The sequence below is a fragment of the Austrofundulus limnaeus genome, unplaced genomic scaffold (genome assembly GCF_001266775.1).
Source record: "Austrofundulus limnaeus strain Quisiro unplaced genomic scaffold, Austrofundulus_limnaeus-1.0 Scaffold264, whole genome shotgun sequence".
NCBI classification, from domain to species: Eukaryota; Metazoa; Chordata; class Actinopteri; order Cyprinodontiformes; family Rivulidae; genus Austrofundulus; species Austrofundulus limnaeus.
Window position 1 is genome coordinate 490,758 of NW_013952666.1, and position 13,876 is coordinate 504,633.

A 13,876-nucleotide genomic window follows, 5' to 3' on the forward strand; every position below is an offset into this window, starting at 1 on the left:
TACGCTAACAGGTTAGCTTCACTTTCAAAGAACGTCATATCTTGATTTCCAACAATGAAATGCTACCACAGTCACTGTTCTTTGAATGTAAAATTGTCCCCAAATCTTGGTTTCTAAACCATTTGCAACATTTCAAACATGAGTTTCTTGTAGAAAAACTTAACTTTACACAGCTGACATTTTTATTCTATAAGTTGAACTTTTTAAAAGCTATAATAGCCTACTGAGAATCTTTAGACTCGTTCATGTTATGTTTAAAAACAAATTTCTGCTTGAGTTCATATGAGACTATTTTTAATTTGCAAAAAGACAAAGACCATTAAAAACCCATAAAGGACAAATTTTATGGGTTTTAAATGATCTTTTAGGTATAAACTTAGATTGCTGCTTTTTTGGTTCAGATTTACAGTAACTGTTGCCTTTGATTTTGTCAGTGACATTTTTATGTCAAGACATGAACATGTTCTGTTGTGGTTTGAATCCATTTATCACATAGGTATTTTTATGTCTGCTCTCTCTTTATTTGAGTTCAGACTGGGTCCCATCAAGTCTTTATGTTGAGGCATTTACGTGTTTTTAGCCTATTTAAACAGATTTGTTGTTTTTTATGTGTGGTTTTAATGTGATTTTTGATCATTTTTCATGTCTTCAATCCACTAGAAAGCACTTTGATCAACCTTGTTTTTAACAGGCTATACAAATAAAATTGGCGTTGACATTACTAACAGGTGGCCTCTTTTAAACACAGATGCACAACCTTCTTAGAAGGTATTATTCTTGTGTCAACAAAAAGCTTCAAGTAATGATGATCCTCCGAAAGAAATGTTTAATCCTTTCTTCTGATGCTATTTTACAGGAGTAACAGCCATCAGTGGAAAAGAAACTATCAGCATTACAAAGGACAAGCCTCCTGCTGGTTTTGAATTGATGACTGAAGATTCACTTCAGGCTACAATATCTTCAATTAAGATTCCTGTGGATTTAACCTCTGACCCCAATGCTGGTGCAATGCCAGAAGACTCTAATGATATCAAAGAAACTGGAGGCAGTGTTGCATCACAAAATACAGCTGAGGTCACCATTAAAACTGAGGTTTTAACTGCTGGAGTCAATGCTGAGGAGACTGTAGAGACAACCTCAAGTGTTGTTCTCATTGATGGAATGAATGAGGAGAGCGGTAAAGACAAAACTGTTCCAGAACGAACAGGGGAAGAGGTTGTTGTGAAAATTATTCCTGAAGATTTGGAGGATATTGGAGTGTTTAGCCCAGAAATTGAGGAGCCATCGTCAGAGAATGTAGAGTCAGAAGAACCCACAGAAGTTGCTGTTGTGGTTCTTCAAGAGCCCACCTTAAAACCTCTTTTTGAAGCCTTTACTGTGGTGGAATCAGGATATGAGGGACCTCCAGAGATGACCTCTGACATTCCAGCAGAGGTGGTGTTAGAACATTCTTCTGAAACTACCACTAAAGGTCTTTTGATGTTAGATGAGGAAGGTCTTGACAATTCCTTGGAAACCAAGGTTGGTACAGAGACCATACCAACTGTGTTGCTCATAACAAATCCAGAACAGGAGGCTAAAATCTCTGTAAATGAAATTTCAGAACATGAACTGGAAATGGAAATTTCTTCTCAGACCTCCATTTTGATAATTGGGGAAAGCCCAACACTAGTTGTTGAAGTTACCACCAAACCTTTTCTGGTTTTACAAGATAACAATGATGAAGATGTCACTAAAGATAAGCCAACAATAGGAACTATTCTGACCAAAGACACTGCCAAGCCAGTAGAGGAGGTAAAGGCTGAGGTCAAACAGGATGAAATTTCTCTTCTTATTAAAGATGAAACAGCTGAGTTGGAACAAAGGGAAGCTGTTCGGACAAAGGATACTACTATAGAAACTGGAGAAACTCTAGCCAGGCCAGCAGAAACAGTATATACAACCAAAATACCAATAGAACCCAATGAGCAAGAGAAATTCAGTGTTACAAAGGAGCCACAATCGGAAGAAGAGGCAGCAGAATTTACTGGAGCTGACATGAAAGATCCACGACCTGTAGAAATAACAACAAAAGAGACTAATTTTACAGTAGAACTACCACCAGAAGCAGACCTTGTGGGAGGTATTAAAGAAGAAGCCAAACACAGAGAGGAGGTAGCACAAGAAGTGGACCCTGATGAACAAACTTTAGAAAAAACACAGTCCTCAACAGAACCCATAGTAGATAGGGCATTCAAAAATGAAATTACACATAGGCCTTCAGAACCAACAGGAGAATTAACAAAACAAGCAGAGGTTACAGAAAAAGAACCAAGAGCCACTGAAGAACTATCAGAAAAACCCATAGGAAAACCACTTGAACAAGTAGAACCGACTAAAGAATCAACAAAAGAAGCTACGCCTACCATTTTACAAGCTCAAGAGGTAGAATCCATTGAAAAATCAACAAAGAAAATGGAACCAACCATTAAACCTGTTCCACTAGAACCCACTAAAGAATTCGTACAAGAAATAAAACCAGCCATTAAACCAACTCAAGAAGTAGAAACTGCTAAAGAATCCATGCAAGAAACAGAAACAAGTATTCAACCATCACACGAAATGGAAACTTCCAAAGAATCAACACAAGAAAAAGAAACAAGCATTAAAACAGCTCAAGATGTAGAACCTGCTAAAAAATCTGCACAAGAAACAGAACCAACCATTAAACCATCTCAAGAAACAGAACCAACCATTAAACCATCTCAAGAAACAGAACCAACCATTAAACCATCTCAAGAAACAGAACCAACCATTAAATCATCTCAAGAAACAAAGCCAATAATAAAGATAGATCAAAAAGTAGAACATGATAAAGAATCTACACAAGAAACAGAACCAACCATTAAACCAGCTCAAGAAACAGAACCAACCATTAAACCAGCTCAAGAAACAGAACCAACCACTAAACCACCTCAAGAAACAGAGCCAACCATTAACCTAGATCTAGAAGTAGAACCTGGTAAAGAATCTACACAAGAAGAGCCAACCATTAAACCAGCTCAAGAAATGGAACTGACTGTTGAACCAGCTCAAGATGCAAAGCCCCCTAAAGAATCTACACAAGAAACAGAACTAACCATTAAACCAGCTCAAGAAACAGAGCCAACCATTAAACCAGCTCAAGAAACAGAGCCACCCATTAAACTAGATCAAGAAATGGAACCAACCATTAAACCAGCTCAAGAAATGGAACTGACCATTGAACCAGCTCAAGATGCAGAGCCCCCTCAAGAATCAAAACAAGAAACAGAACCAACCATTAAACCAGCCCAAGAAATAAAGCCAATAATTAAGACAGATCACAAAGTAGAACCTGGTAAAGAATCTACACAAGATGCAGAACCAACCATTAAACCAGCACAAGAAATGGATTCCACAAAGCAAGTGACACCAGAATCTACAAGAGAGCCAATCCTGTTGCCAGAACCCACAAAAGAACCAGCACACGAAGCAAAACCCACTCAGAAACCAGATCAAAAAACTGTACCTATTAAAGAATTAACAGAAGAAATAGAACCAACAAATAAACCAACTGCACAAAATGAAAATTTGTCTAAAACAGAAACAATCGAACCCAGTGGAGAACCAACCCAAGAAATCAGTACGTTCATAAAGCCAACAAGAGAATCTAAACCCACAAGGGAACCAGTACAAGAAGCAGAATCCACAAAACAAACTTTACAAGAACCTGAACTTGTACAAGAAGTTGTGGAAACATTGGAACCCATAGGTGAGCTTACACAAGAAACAGAAGCTGCCAGAGAACCAGCAAATGAGGGAGAACCTACCAGAGAAGCTGCACCAGAAAACAACATTGAACTTTCCAGAGAACCAGCACCTGAAGAAGAAGCCATCAGAAATCGAGCAACTGAGGTGGAAAAGACAAAAGCCCCATCAGAACCAACAAAAGAAGCAGATTATGAGGAAAGAATTACACAGAAACCAGAACCCACAGTGACAATTGAACAGGAAGATAAATCTGTAGGAGAAAAAGAACCCCCATATGTATATGCAAAAGAAACTGTAGATGAATTCCAAGAAAGAGCTGAAAGTGGACCTTTCGAAGACAAAAAAGATGGAACGTTTGAGACCACAGAGGACATAACTGAGAGAAAAGAAGAAACTGCAGACACATTAGAGGAGTTTGTTCTAGAGACCCCCACAGAGACTGAAGATGAGATTACCCCTGTAATATTTGTTGTCCCTGAAGATGTAGAAGAACTATTGCCAGGCACTGAGGTGTTGGTTCCATCAAAAACCACCAAGGAGACCACTCCTCAAGTAGCCAAACCTGACCCTGTTATGGGGGAGTTTGTGATTGAAGGCCATCCAGGGATGACTTCAGAGGTGGAAACCAGCAAACCTGAAGAGCTTCCACCAAGCGAGGACAGTGCCAAGGCAACTGAAGTTGTTGATGAAACCATACCGGAGTCTCCTGTGGAAGCCACACCTGAGCCACTTCATGAGATTACTCCAGAAACAGTTGTAGTGGTCCCAACAGAGAGTACACAATATACAACAACAGTAAAAGGTTCTACTATAGAGGTCACAACCAAGTATGTGGTGGAAACCAACAATGGAAACTTCCCAGTTTTAACAGAACTGATTCATGAAGAAGAGGATAACTTACTTGGAAACAATGGCTTCTTTTTGGAAGACGAGCATAATTTGGTAAGCAGACACAGTTTAGTTACTTTTGAATGACATGATACTTTAAGACCCATGGTAATGCCAGATTATCTCATGTTTAGGTCGGTAATGAGATTGATGACACATTACTTCGACCCCCACGGCCACTGAAGGACCAGGTGGTGGAGCTGAGGATCAAGCTGAGAGGAGAAACCTACAACGATGCTCTGAGGGACCCAACCAGCTTCGAGTACCAGCAGCTGGCCCGAAAGTTCAAACGCAAGGTGAGTGCCACTAAGAGACAAGCTATAAATGTGCAGGAATGGTCTTTTTATGTTTGTTGGTTCAGCAGAGCAAACTTCTAAGAAATTACATTTTTACCCCAAGCTTAGAATCTAAACTTAATGCTTCACCAATTATTTATTTATATTAAAATCACTTATAAGAGATGGTTTGTCCAGTCACCTGGTTAGAGTTCAGATTTATATGGGCTGTCTCTGAGTGTTTTGTCTGATAATTAGCCTTCAAAACATCACAACAAAGTAGGAACATAATATGACTAATTTCAGAGTGCTATCAGATAAGAATTTTTAATTCGAATTTTGACCCTGCCGACAAAAAGTAATGCAGAAAAAAAAGTGTCTAAGTAAAAACACAGTAACGCTCATGTTTTACTAGCCAGAATGGATTTATACATAGAAGAGCTTTCTCAGGGGAGGAAATGGTACGTAAATATAGTCTGATGGTTACCATTCTATGTTTTATACTCGAGAATGAATTACTGAATAAACCTGTTATTTATCAACAAGATGTCATGGTGAAAGACTAATGGTGCGTTCACACCAAACGCGTTTTGAGCGTCAGGTTTACATGCAAAATCTATGGTGGATTTGTGTCAAGCAGCGTCAGGAAGTGCTGCGGCGTGCCTAGCGCGATTAGAGCGAAATCGCACATCGAATGCTGGAGTTGGAAAATCGGAACTTTTGCAGCTCGATACGGCACGTCAACCAATCAGAGAGACACATTTTCCGACGGGACGGTTTCCTGAATGATGTCCACTAACCTGAGACAGACGAACAGGAGCTCTTTAGCTGAAATCGATGATCAGATAACATGTTGAGATTTGTATAGTCAGTGGGGTAAAGTTTTTGGGTGTCATCATTGACACCCAACAGCTGACATGGAAATCTCACATAAATTGTTTAAGAACAAAAATAGCCAAGGAGTTATTTAATGATAAAACACTGTATATGGTGTATAATGTACGCACTTGTCTGGGGTAAAGCATGCAAAACAATTACAAATCCTATTTTTATTTTACACAAATGAGCTGTAAGAATAATCAGAAAACACTACAGTCACCCATCTAATACATAATTTTATCAACTGAAATGATTAAAAATGTAATGAGTTGGTTAATTATAATACATTGCATGTCATGTATAGGGCTCAAAAAATGTACAGTACTACCTTTAAACATCTGATCAGATTTTGTTAAGAGAGTAAGTAATAATAATAATCTTAAGAGACTAGAGATGTTTGTAAAACCTAAAATTTGAACATATTTGAAGGACCGATGTACTTTGGTTCAAGGAATAAGATTGTGTAATGAATGAATGAATGAATGAATGAATGAATGAACGAATGAATGAATAAGATTCAGTCAATATGGTCAAGTCAAAATGGCCTTAAGAAATTTTTTTGTGGATGTTCACATCCCAATAAATGTCTTTCTGGAAATTATAATCACTCACTTTTAATCAATACTTTTACTTTTAATACTTAAGTACATTTTATATCTGAACTTTTGATTTTAAGCACAATAAATGTCAGATATATTAATTCTTTACTTTCCTCAAGTAATAACATTACTATGTAATATAAGAATAATATTCTTATAGAAGACTATAATTTTTACCAGTCATTTTATGGTAAGATGCTATTAAATCTTTATGTTAAACTTGTCATATGACTTTGACAAAGCAACATGTTTGTATTTTTGTTTGAATTTCACTTTGTGGCAAAAATTGCTACTTAAGAAAAATATGTTGAAATCTCTTATTGTAAGATAAGTGTCTTGTTACACATCCACTGTTCAACGCTGCTGTAAATGACAGGCAAAGGTTTTTAAAAGGATGCTAAATGCCCTAAAAACATTGCTTTTGTGTTGACTGTACTCAAAGTATGACCCATTCTGGACCACTTTTTCGGACTTTTTTCTGACTGCATAGCATTGGTACCAGATTCTTGTAAAAGTTATTATTTTCTTGTTTTTGAGTTCTCTTTAATTTCCTCCCTGATGTCCAGGACACTTATTACCAAACTCGCTTGTGGTTTTCCTCGAACTGCCGACTCAGGAGTTTGGCTCTGGTTTAAAGGCCTCTCCTGGTTTTCACACTTTAAGTATCTTCACGCTTTAGTGCTCAGTCAGTTGGAGGCTGCCAGCTAGCAAGCAGTTATCTGCAGAGAACTTCCAGGATACAAGCCGTGACTCACCGGTGGAAAAAAACAAGAGCTGCCAGGAAAGCAGAGCGCCGGTATTTTCCCGCTCCACTGGGAGGTTTTCAGGCTGTGCTCCACGCTTGTGACGTGGGGAGCTGGTTTATGGTTCGAGTGTCGAGATCAGGGTCTTTAATGAGGGAATATGAAGTGGATAACTGCACAAATAGAAACAGCAGGAGAGTGCAGCCATGGGCCATTGAGGCCTGGAGATATTAGGGTTTTCCTTCCAAATAAAAGTCTTCAGCTGTAGATTTCACCAAGTAAAACAACATAAAGTGTGTCAGAGATCTTCAGATGCTCTCAAAAGTGTTTCATAAGACTTTATATAAATATTTTAGCTTCACACCTCAGAGATTTCCTAACTTGTGTTAAATTAATTTAATCTTTAACAGATTCTTCCAAATATTTTGTTCAGTTATTAGCATATGAATTTTCACTTTACAAATATTAAGGGTTTAACCTTCGGATGCCTGTAAATGTAGTATAGTAAATACAATTTAACCCCTGGATGTCGATGATTGCAATTTAACCACAAAGGTTCCATCTTCATTTCATTAGTAGATGTTTATTAAAGAACGCTGTAGCCAAATTTAAAAAATCTCTTCCATTTTTATTTTCCTCTGTGTTACAGAATAATGTAACAGAGAACAGTAACTTAGATGATCTTGTTGATAATATTACAACTTTAATACAAACCTCTCTTGATGAAATTGCTCCCCTAAAAAGAAAGTTATCCATCGGAGGAAGCCGACTCCTTGGTTTAATTCAGAGTTAGGTTCTTTAAAACAGGCATCTAGAAAACTGGATAGAAAAAGCACACCACTAACAGAATAATTTTATTTTACTTGGAGAGACAGCCTGCTAACATACAGTATAAGAAAGCCCGCACTGTGACTGCTGGAAATGGGCACCAGTGACCCACGCAACCCTGAAAAAAGGAATAAGCGTGTACAGAAAATGGATGGATGGATGGATAACATTAAGCCACACATCTCTGTTCTCCATGACTGTTCTAAAACAGCAGAACCGTCCTGTGAAGAAGTGGGCGGAGTCTCTGCTTGGGTTACCAGGAGACGAGCTGGGCTCAGGTTGGGGTGGGCTGTAGTGAGACTTGTGATGTCACAAGTAGCAGTGTTTGAAAACAGGTCATTTCAAGACACAGAAAAACACATATACTTATAGTAAAAATACATCTGAGTGCATTTTTTTGGTGCTCGGATTGTTTTTAGAAGCAGTACAGACCCAAATGTAAGTTAAAAACAGAAAAAATTGAATTTTGCATATTTGGTCCCCTTTAAACTACAAGCATGTCTTGAAGACATAAAAACCTGAATGACTCTTAACTTTCTGCTTCTAAACTCAGATAAGACAGAGGTTATGGTTTTTGGACCTGAACATCTTAGAAATAAACTTTGCAGCCTTTCACCCCCTCTGGATGGCATTAATCTGGCCTCCAGTTCTAATGTAAAGAAACTTGGTGTTATTTTTGATCATGATATGTCTTTTAACCCCCACATTAAAAATGTTACCAGGACCGCCTTCTTCCACCTGCGTAATATCACTAAAATTAGAAACATTTTGTCCAAAAATGATGCAGAAAAACTGATTCATGCATTTATCACGTTTGGGCTAGATTACTGTAATTCTTTATTATCTGGACATCCAAAAACTCTCTAAGAAGTCTTCAGTTAATCTAAAATGCTTCTGTTAGAGTTTTAATGAGAGTTGGAAGGAGAGATCATATTTCTCCAGTTTTAGCTTCTCTCCACTGGCTCCCTGTCAAATTCAGAATAGAATTTAAAATATTACTCCTAACATATAAAGCTCTTAACAACCAAGCTTCATCTTATATTAAGGATCTTATTGTCCCATATTTTCAGTTTGTTGTGACTTGGTGTTATACAAAATAAACTGAATTGAAATAAATTAAATAAATCTTTGTGTGTATCACATATTAAATATTCATGGTTTAATGCTTTGATCTCTGTGGTTTAACGGTCTCCTGCCATGGTTTCCTCATAGATTGAAGACGTCTTTGAGAGACTGCAGGGCTTTAAGAGCATCGACATCATTGAATTCAGGTATGGTTTAATCTAAGTGCAGAACATTTAATCCTATAAGAACCCCCCCCCCCCCCCCCACACACACACACTGTATATATAGACACATACTTACAGTGGTGTCAGAAAGTGTTTGCCCTTTTCCTGATTTCTGATTCTTTTACGTTTGTCACACTTACATGTTTCAGAACTAATTTACATATCATACAAAGATAACACAAATAAACACAAAATGCAGTTCATAAATGATTGGCTTTATTATTAAAGGGAAAAGAAATTCAAATGCCCCCTAAACCCAATAACTGGTCAGGCCACCCTTAGCAGCAACAACTGCAATAAAACATTTGCGATAACTGGCAATGAGTCATTTACAGCGCTGCAGAGGGATCTTGGCCCACTCATCGAATTTTAAAAAATGCCCACAGTGCACATTACAGGGGGTGGGGGGTGGGTGGGGGTGGCCAGGACGAGAGAAAGTGACAGCTGGCTTATTTTGAGAAGCTAACATTTCTGATCGTTCTAAATAAATTATGTTTTGTAAAAAGTAAAGTTTCATGACAATGATTCATGACATATTTCATTTAAAATGATCAAGTCAGCTGATCGCGGACATGCAGCTGTCGCTGCGCTCTCTGCCCTTTATTCATCGCACGTGTGTGTGTGTGTGTGTGTGTGTGTGTGTGTGTGTGTGTGTGTGTGTGTGTGTGAGAGAGAGAGAGAGAGGGGGAGAGAGAGAGAGGGGGAGAGGGAGGGAGGCGCCCGAGGCTGAAGGAGAGTCAACAGACCAGAAGATCATTCATGCTATGGTAACAGCTCCACCCTCTGACTGCTGCAGGGGCGTGTCTTAGAGAGAGGCTTTTATACCAGAACACAGCCGCTGTGACGAAACTGTGGAGAAGACACGTCACCGTGGAGAGCCGTTAACCAATATGCAAATTAGCCTGCAGTACCACTGCTCCACCCGTATGAGCAGCAAAAAGACGTTTTTAGACCAAATATTACAGATTTGAACAAATACGCACAAAAAAACATCAAAATTAGCACAGAAACAGTACTATATAACATTTTAGACACATTCTAGACAGTTTATCAGCTAAAAGAAGTTAATTTTGGGGTAAGTTACTCTTTAAATTCATTTAATACTAAATAAATTTTCCTTCACTATCATCACCATATTTGACTGGTGGTATGCTCCTTTTCTGAAATGTTGTGTGTTATTTCTACACCAAATGTAATTTGACTTACACCTTCCAAAAAGTTTAACTTTTCAACAGTTCACAGAGTATTCTCTGAAAAGTCTTGTTGTGGAAAAACTGAGACAAGTCTTGAGGTTTTTTTGCTCAGTGGTGTTTTTTGTCTTTGAACTCTGTCATGCAATCCAGTTTTGTCCAGTAGCTTTCTTATGGTGGAGACGTGAACACTAGGGGTGTCCTGATCCAATATTGATATCGGATATCTGTCCCATATCAGCCAAAAAACAACTATCGGATTTTATCGGCCTGCATCTAAAATCTCCAGTAAAGAAGCACTCTGATTAGTCTGTTCCACCAGTCCGCTCCAGCGTTTCTATCCAGCAGCGCTTGGCTCCAGCACGCAGAGCCCACATGATCACAACAACATGCTGCGCTAACAAATGAGCAAGTAGTGGGAGCGATGTCGGCAGAACTTTCTATTTTCATCAAAAACAGAGTTGAAGCTAAGTGCAAAGTTGTCATGCTCAAGTTTGGGGCACAGAACTGTGTTCGTTTCAAACCGGAGAGACAGCCAGGCTCTACTCTCCACCCTGGCAGCAGCTATGTGGTTCGGCTTGGTTCAGTCCTCGGTTCTCTGTGTTTCCATGGTTCCAACTGCGCACAGCCGCATTGGTTCTAGAAGCGAGAACAGCACGCTTATGAATTTGACATCAGCAGAATGCTGCCCGTGGATTAGCTCAGGGATTGATTGAGAGAAGAAAAGAGAGCGCTGCTTGTTTTTTGTAATACGAGCTCATAGTGCTAATGCTGCGTTCCAGTTGTCCTCACCGAGGACAGGTCGTAGCTTTGAGCCTCCGAGTTCTATTTTTCAACTGGAACGTCCCCTGAAGTCGTAGTTTCGAGTCGAGAAGTCGGCACATCCAAACCATACCGAGCAGCCCGAGCATGCATTACGTCATCATTTCAACTTGGCTGCTGTGCGCATGAAACTCTTTACTTTTATGTTCTTTAGCATTTCCGTGTTGTTTATTTTACATTATGTCAGACGTACTTGTAGTGCTTTATAGTGATAGTTAAAATATATGTTTTAACACTGTTTGTACACTCAAAATACCTCATAGAGCACTATTATTGTAAGTTTTATTGTTGCAAGGCAAAATAATAGAAACGCTTTTTCCGATGTTTGAAACTGGAACTCTATCAGATCGGAACTGACGTCAGTCCGGCTTCAGAATTTCAAGTTGCGATACAACTGGAACGCAGCATAAAAACTGCTCCCTGCAGGAGCGAGAGTCTCCACGTGATGCTCAGACTGTAGAAAGTGGAAATGCAGCAATAAGAAAGGTAGCTATCAATTTAATTAACTGACTAATTCTTATTATTTATTTTTTGCTCTTGTTATTAGAGTGATGTTTAATCTGTTTACACACTTGTTTGAGTGAAGATAAAGTGCAATGATCATGTTGTTTTGGTTACAGTCAGTAAAATTAGAGCTGTGGACTCTTAACTTTGAACAGACAATAATGTGGGCTTTTGTTTTGTCCCCACCTTCAGTTGTTCCCATCATAAAGCAGCACCAGGCTAACAGATGGTAAAAAAAATTACTGGAGTGACTTTGAATTGTTTTTTACACTTTAAAATAATATTTTGTTTTTATTATGTTTTATTTTTCAGGGTATTCTAATTTATTTTATTTATTAAATTGTAGAATTTCTTCTGTTTAAAATGTATGTGATCCATTGGTTAAAAATAAATTAGCCAGTTTTTCTCATACCTACTTTTTTCACTGTTTGATTTGATGAAGAGTTTTCTAAGATTTCACACCACAAAAAAGATAAAAGTGTGTGATTCGTACTGATATGGTATCGGGTCAATATCGGTATTGGTCAGTATCAGTATCGGCCATTTCTCAAAGTTGCAATATCGGTATCGTAACGGAAGTGAAAAAGTTGTATCGGGGCACCCCTAATGAGCACTGACCTTAACTGAGACAAGTGAGGCCTGCAATTTTTTGGATGTTGTTGTTGGAGCTTTTGTGACCTCTTGGATGAGTTGTCGTTGCACTCCTGTGTAATACTGGTCGGCCGACTACTCTTGGGATGGTTCACTACTGTTTCATGCTTTAACCATGTGTTGACAATGCCTCTCACTGTGGTTCACTGGAGTCCCACAGCTTTAGAAATGGATTTATAACCATGTTTCAGTATTTTCTTGTATATTACTGAAATATTCCCCCTCCCTCCCATTGTGTAAGTCGTGCATAGAACCGTAGCTGTTTACTCGCTGGAGTCAGAAGAGAAAAAAAAAGTTTTATTTTTTTTGTTACCTGTGGCGATGTAAGAAAAGACTTGGACTTGATTGTTTGTGCTTATAAATCCATCATAATTTTTCCAACAGGCTTCTGCTCTTGTTTTGGAGCGGATTGTTTTTTCAGTGACACACTAAACCAGAAACTTTCGCTGCACGTCCTCTGCAGCAGAACATACACACACGTGTGTCTACCTAAATAATGTTTCAGCCTTCAGAGGGTACACCACAAAGGCTGCAAATTCCTGAAATCTGTCAGAAATGAGTGGTCACCAAGGAGGTCCTATATAACAGCTGGAGTGCGCAGAAACCACGTGACCATGTGATCGACTGGTGAAGCTAACGCTAACACAAAACGGTCAAGAGTCTGGATTTACCATTACTGTACATGTTGACAACAGAGCAGAAAAAAGGACTGACGGTGGAGAAATCATAAAAAAACTATTAATAATAATATTAAATCAATTATTATTAATATTTTACAGTTTATATAATCTATCTAATGTTTTAAATAATGTCAGAAAAGCTGTTTGTGTTATGGATTTATTAACAGAAGATAAACACGAAAATGTCTCATTTTACAACACAAGTCAGCAGATTTGATCTTATTTAGCTCAATGTGATCTGAGCAGAACATAATGTAACAGTTTAAAATTAAAATAATCTTATAAAGTCCATGTAATCACTGTTATTTATTGAACTGGTTAGAAGATATTAGCTTGTGGAGCATACGTATATACAGAGTTTAGCTCTGTTGAATCATGCTACAATTTAACACAAACTATTAAATATTACTTTGTCCTCTGATTAATATTTAGAGTGTAAAATAATATTATAAATGTCTGATTAATATTTAGACCCACAGAGTAAAATAATATTATAAATGACCTGACCTGTTAAGAAGATGTTAGCTAATAGAGACAAGTTTCATCCTATAACCAGAGAACATTTTCTAACTGTTGACTGGTAAACATAAATATTCTTATTTTTTATGGCAGTGAGAAGAAATATTAAATATATTTTATTACAGCTGAAGTCATCATTTTTAAACTAGCTAAAGTCTAAGTTACAGGCTGACTTCAGGTCTGGTTTAGATCATTGTTACTTATAAATTATTTATATTTTCTGGTATAAATCTGCTGT

General features: G+C 38.0%; 1 protein-coding gene across 2 annotated transcripts in view; it reads left to right on the forward strand.

The window, feature by feature from the left end:
* impg2b (interphotoreceptor matrix proteoglycan 2b) overlaps window positions 1-13,876 on the forward strand; it is a 73,423-nt gene that overhangs the window by 18,609 nt on the left and 40,938 nt on the right. For both annotated transcript variants that reach the window (XM_014020719.1, XM_014020720.1), the window contains 3 exons: window positions 857-4,713; window positions 4,794-4,955; window positions 9,196-9,254. In XM_014020719.1, the coding sequence (XP_013876173.1) occupies window positions 857-4,713; window positions 4,794-4,955; window positions 9,196-9,254 (4,078 nt within the window). The remainder of the gene's footprint in view (window positions 1-856; window positions 4,714-4,793; window positions 4,956-9,195; window positions 9,255-13,876) is intronic.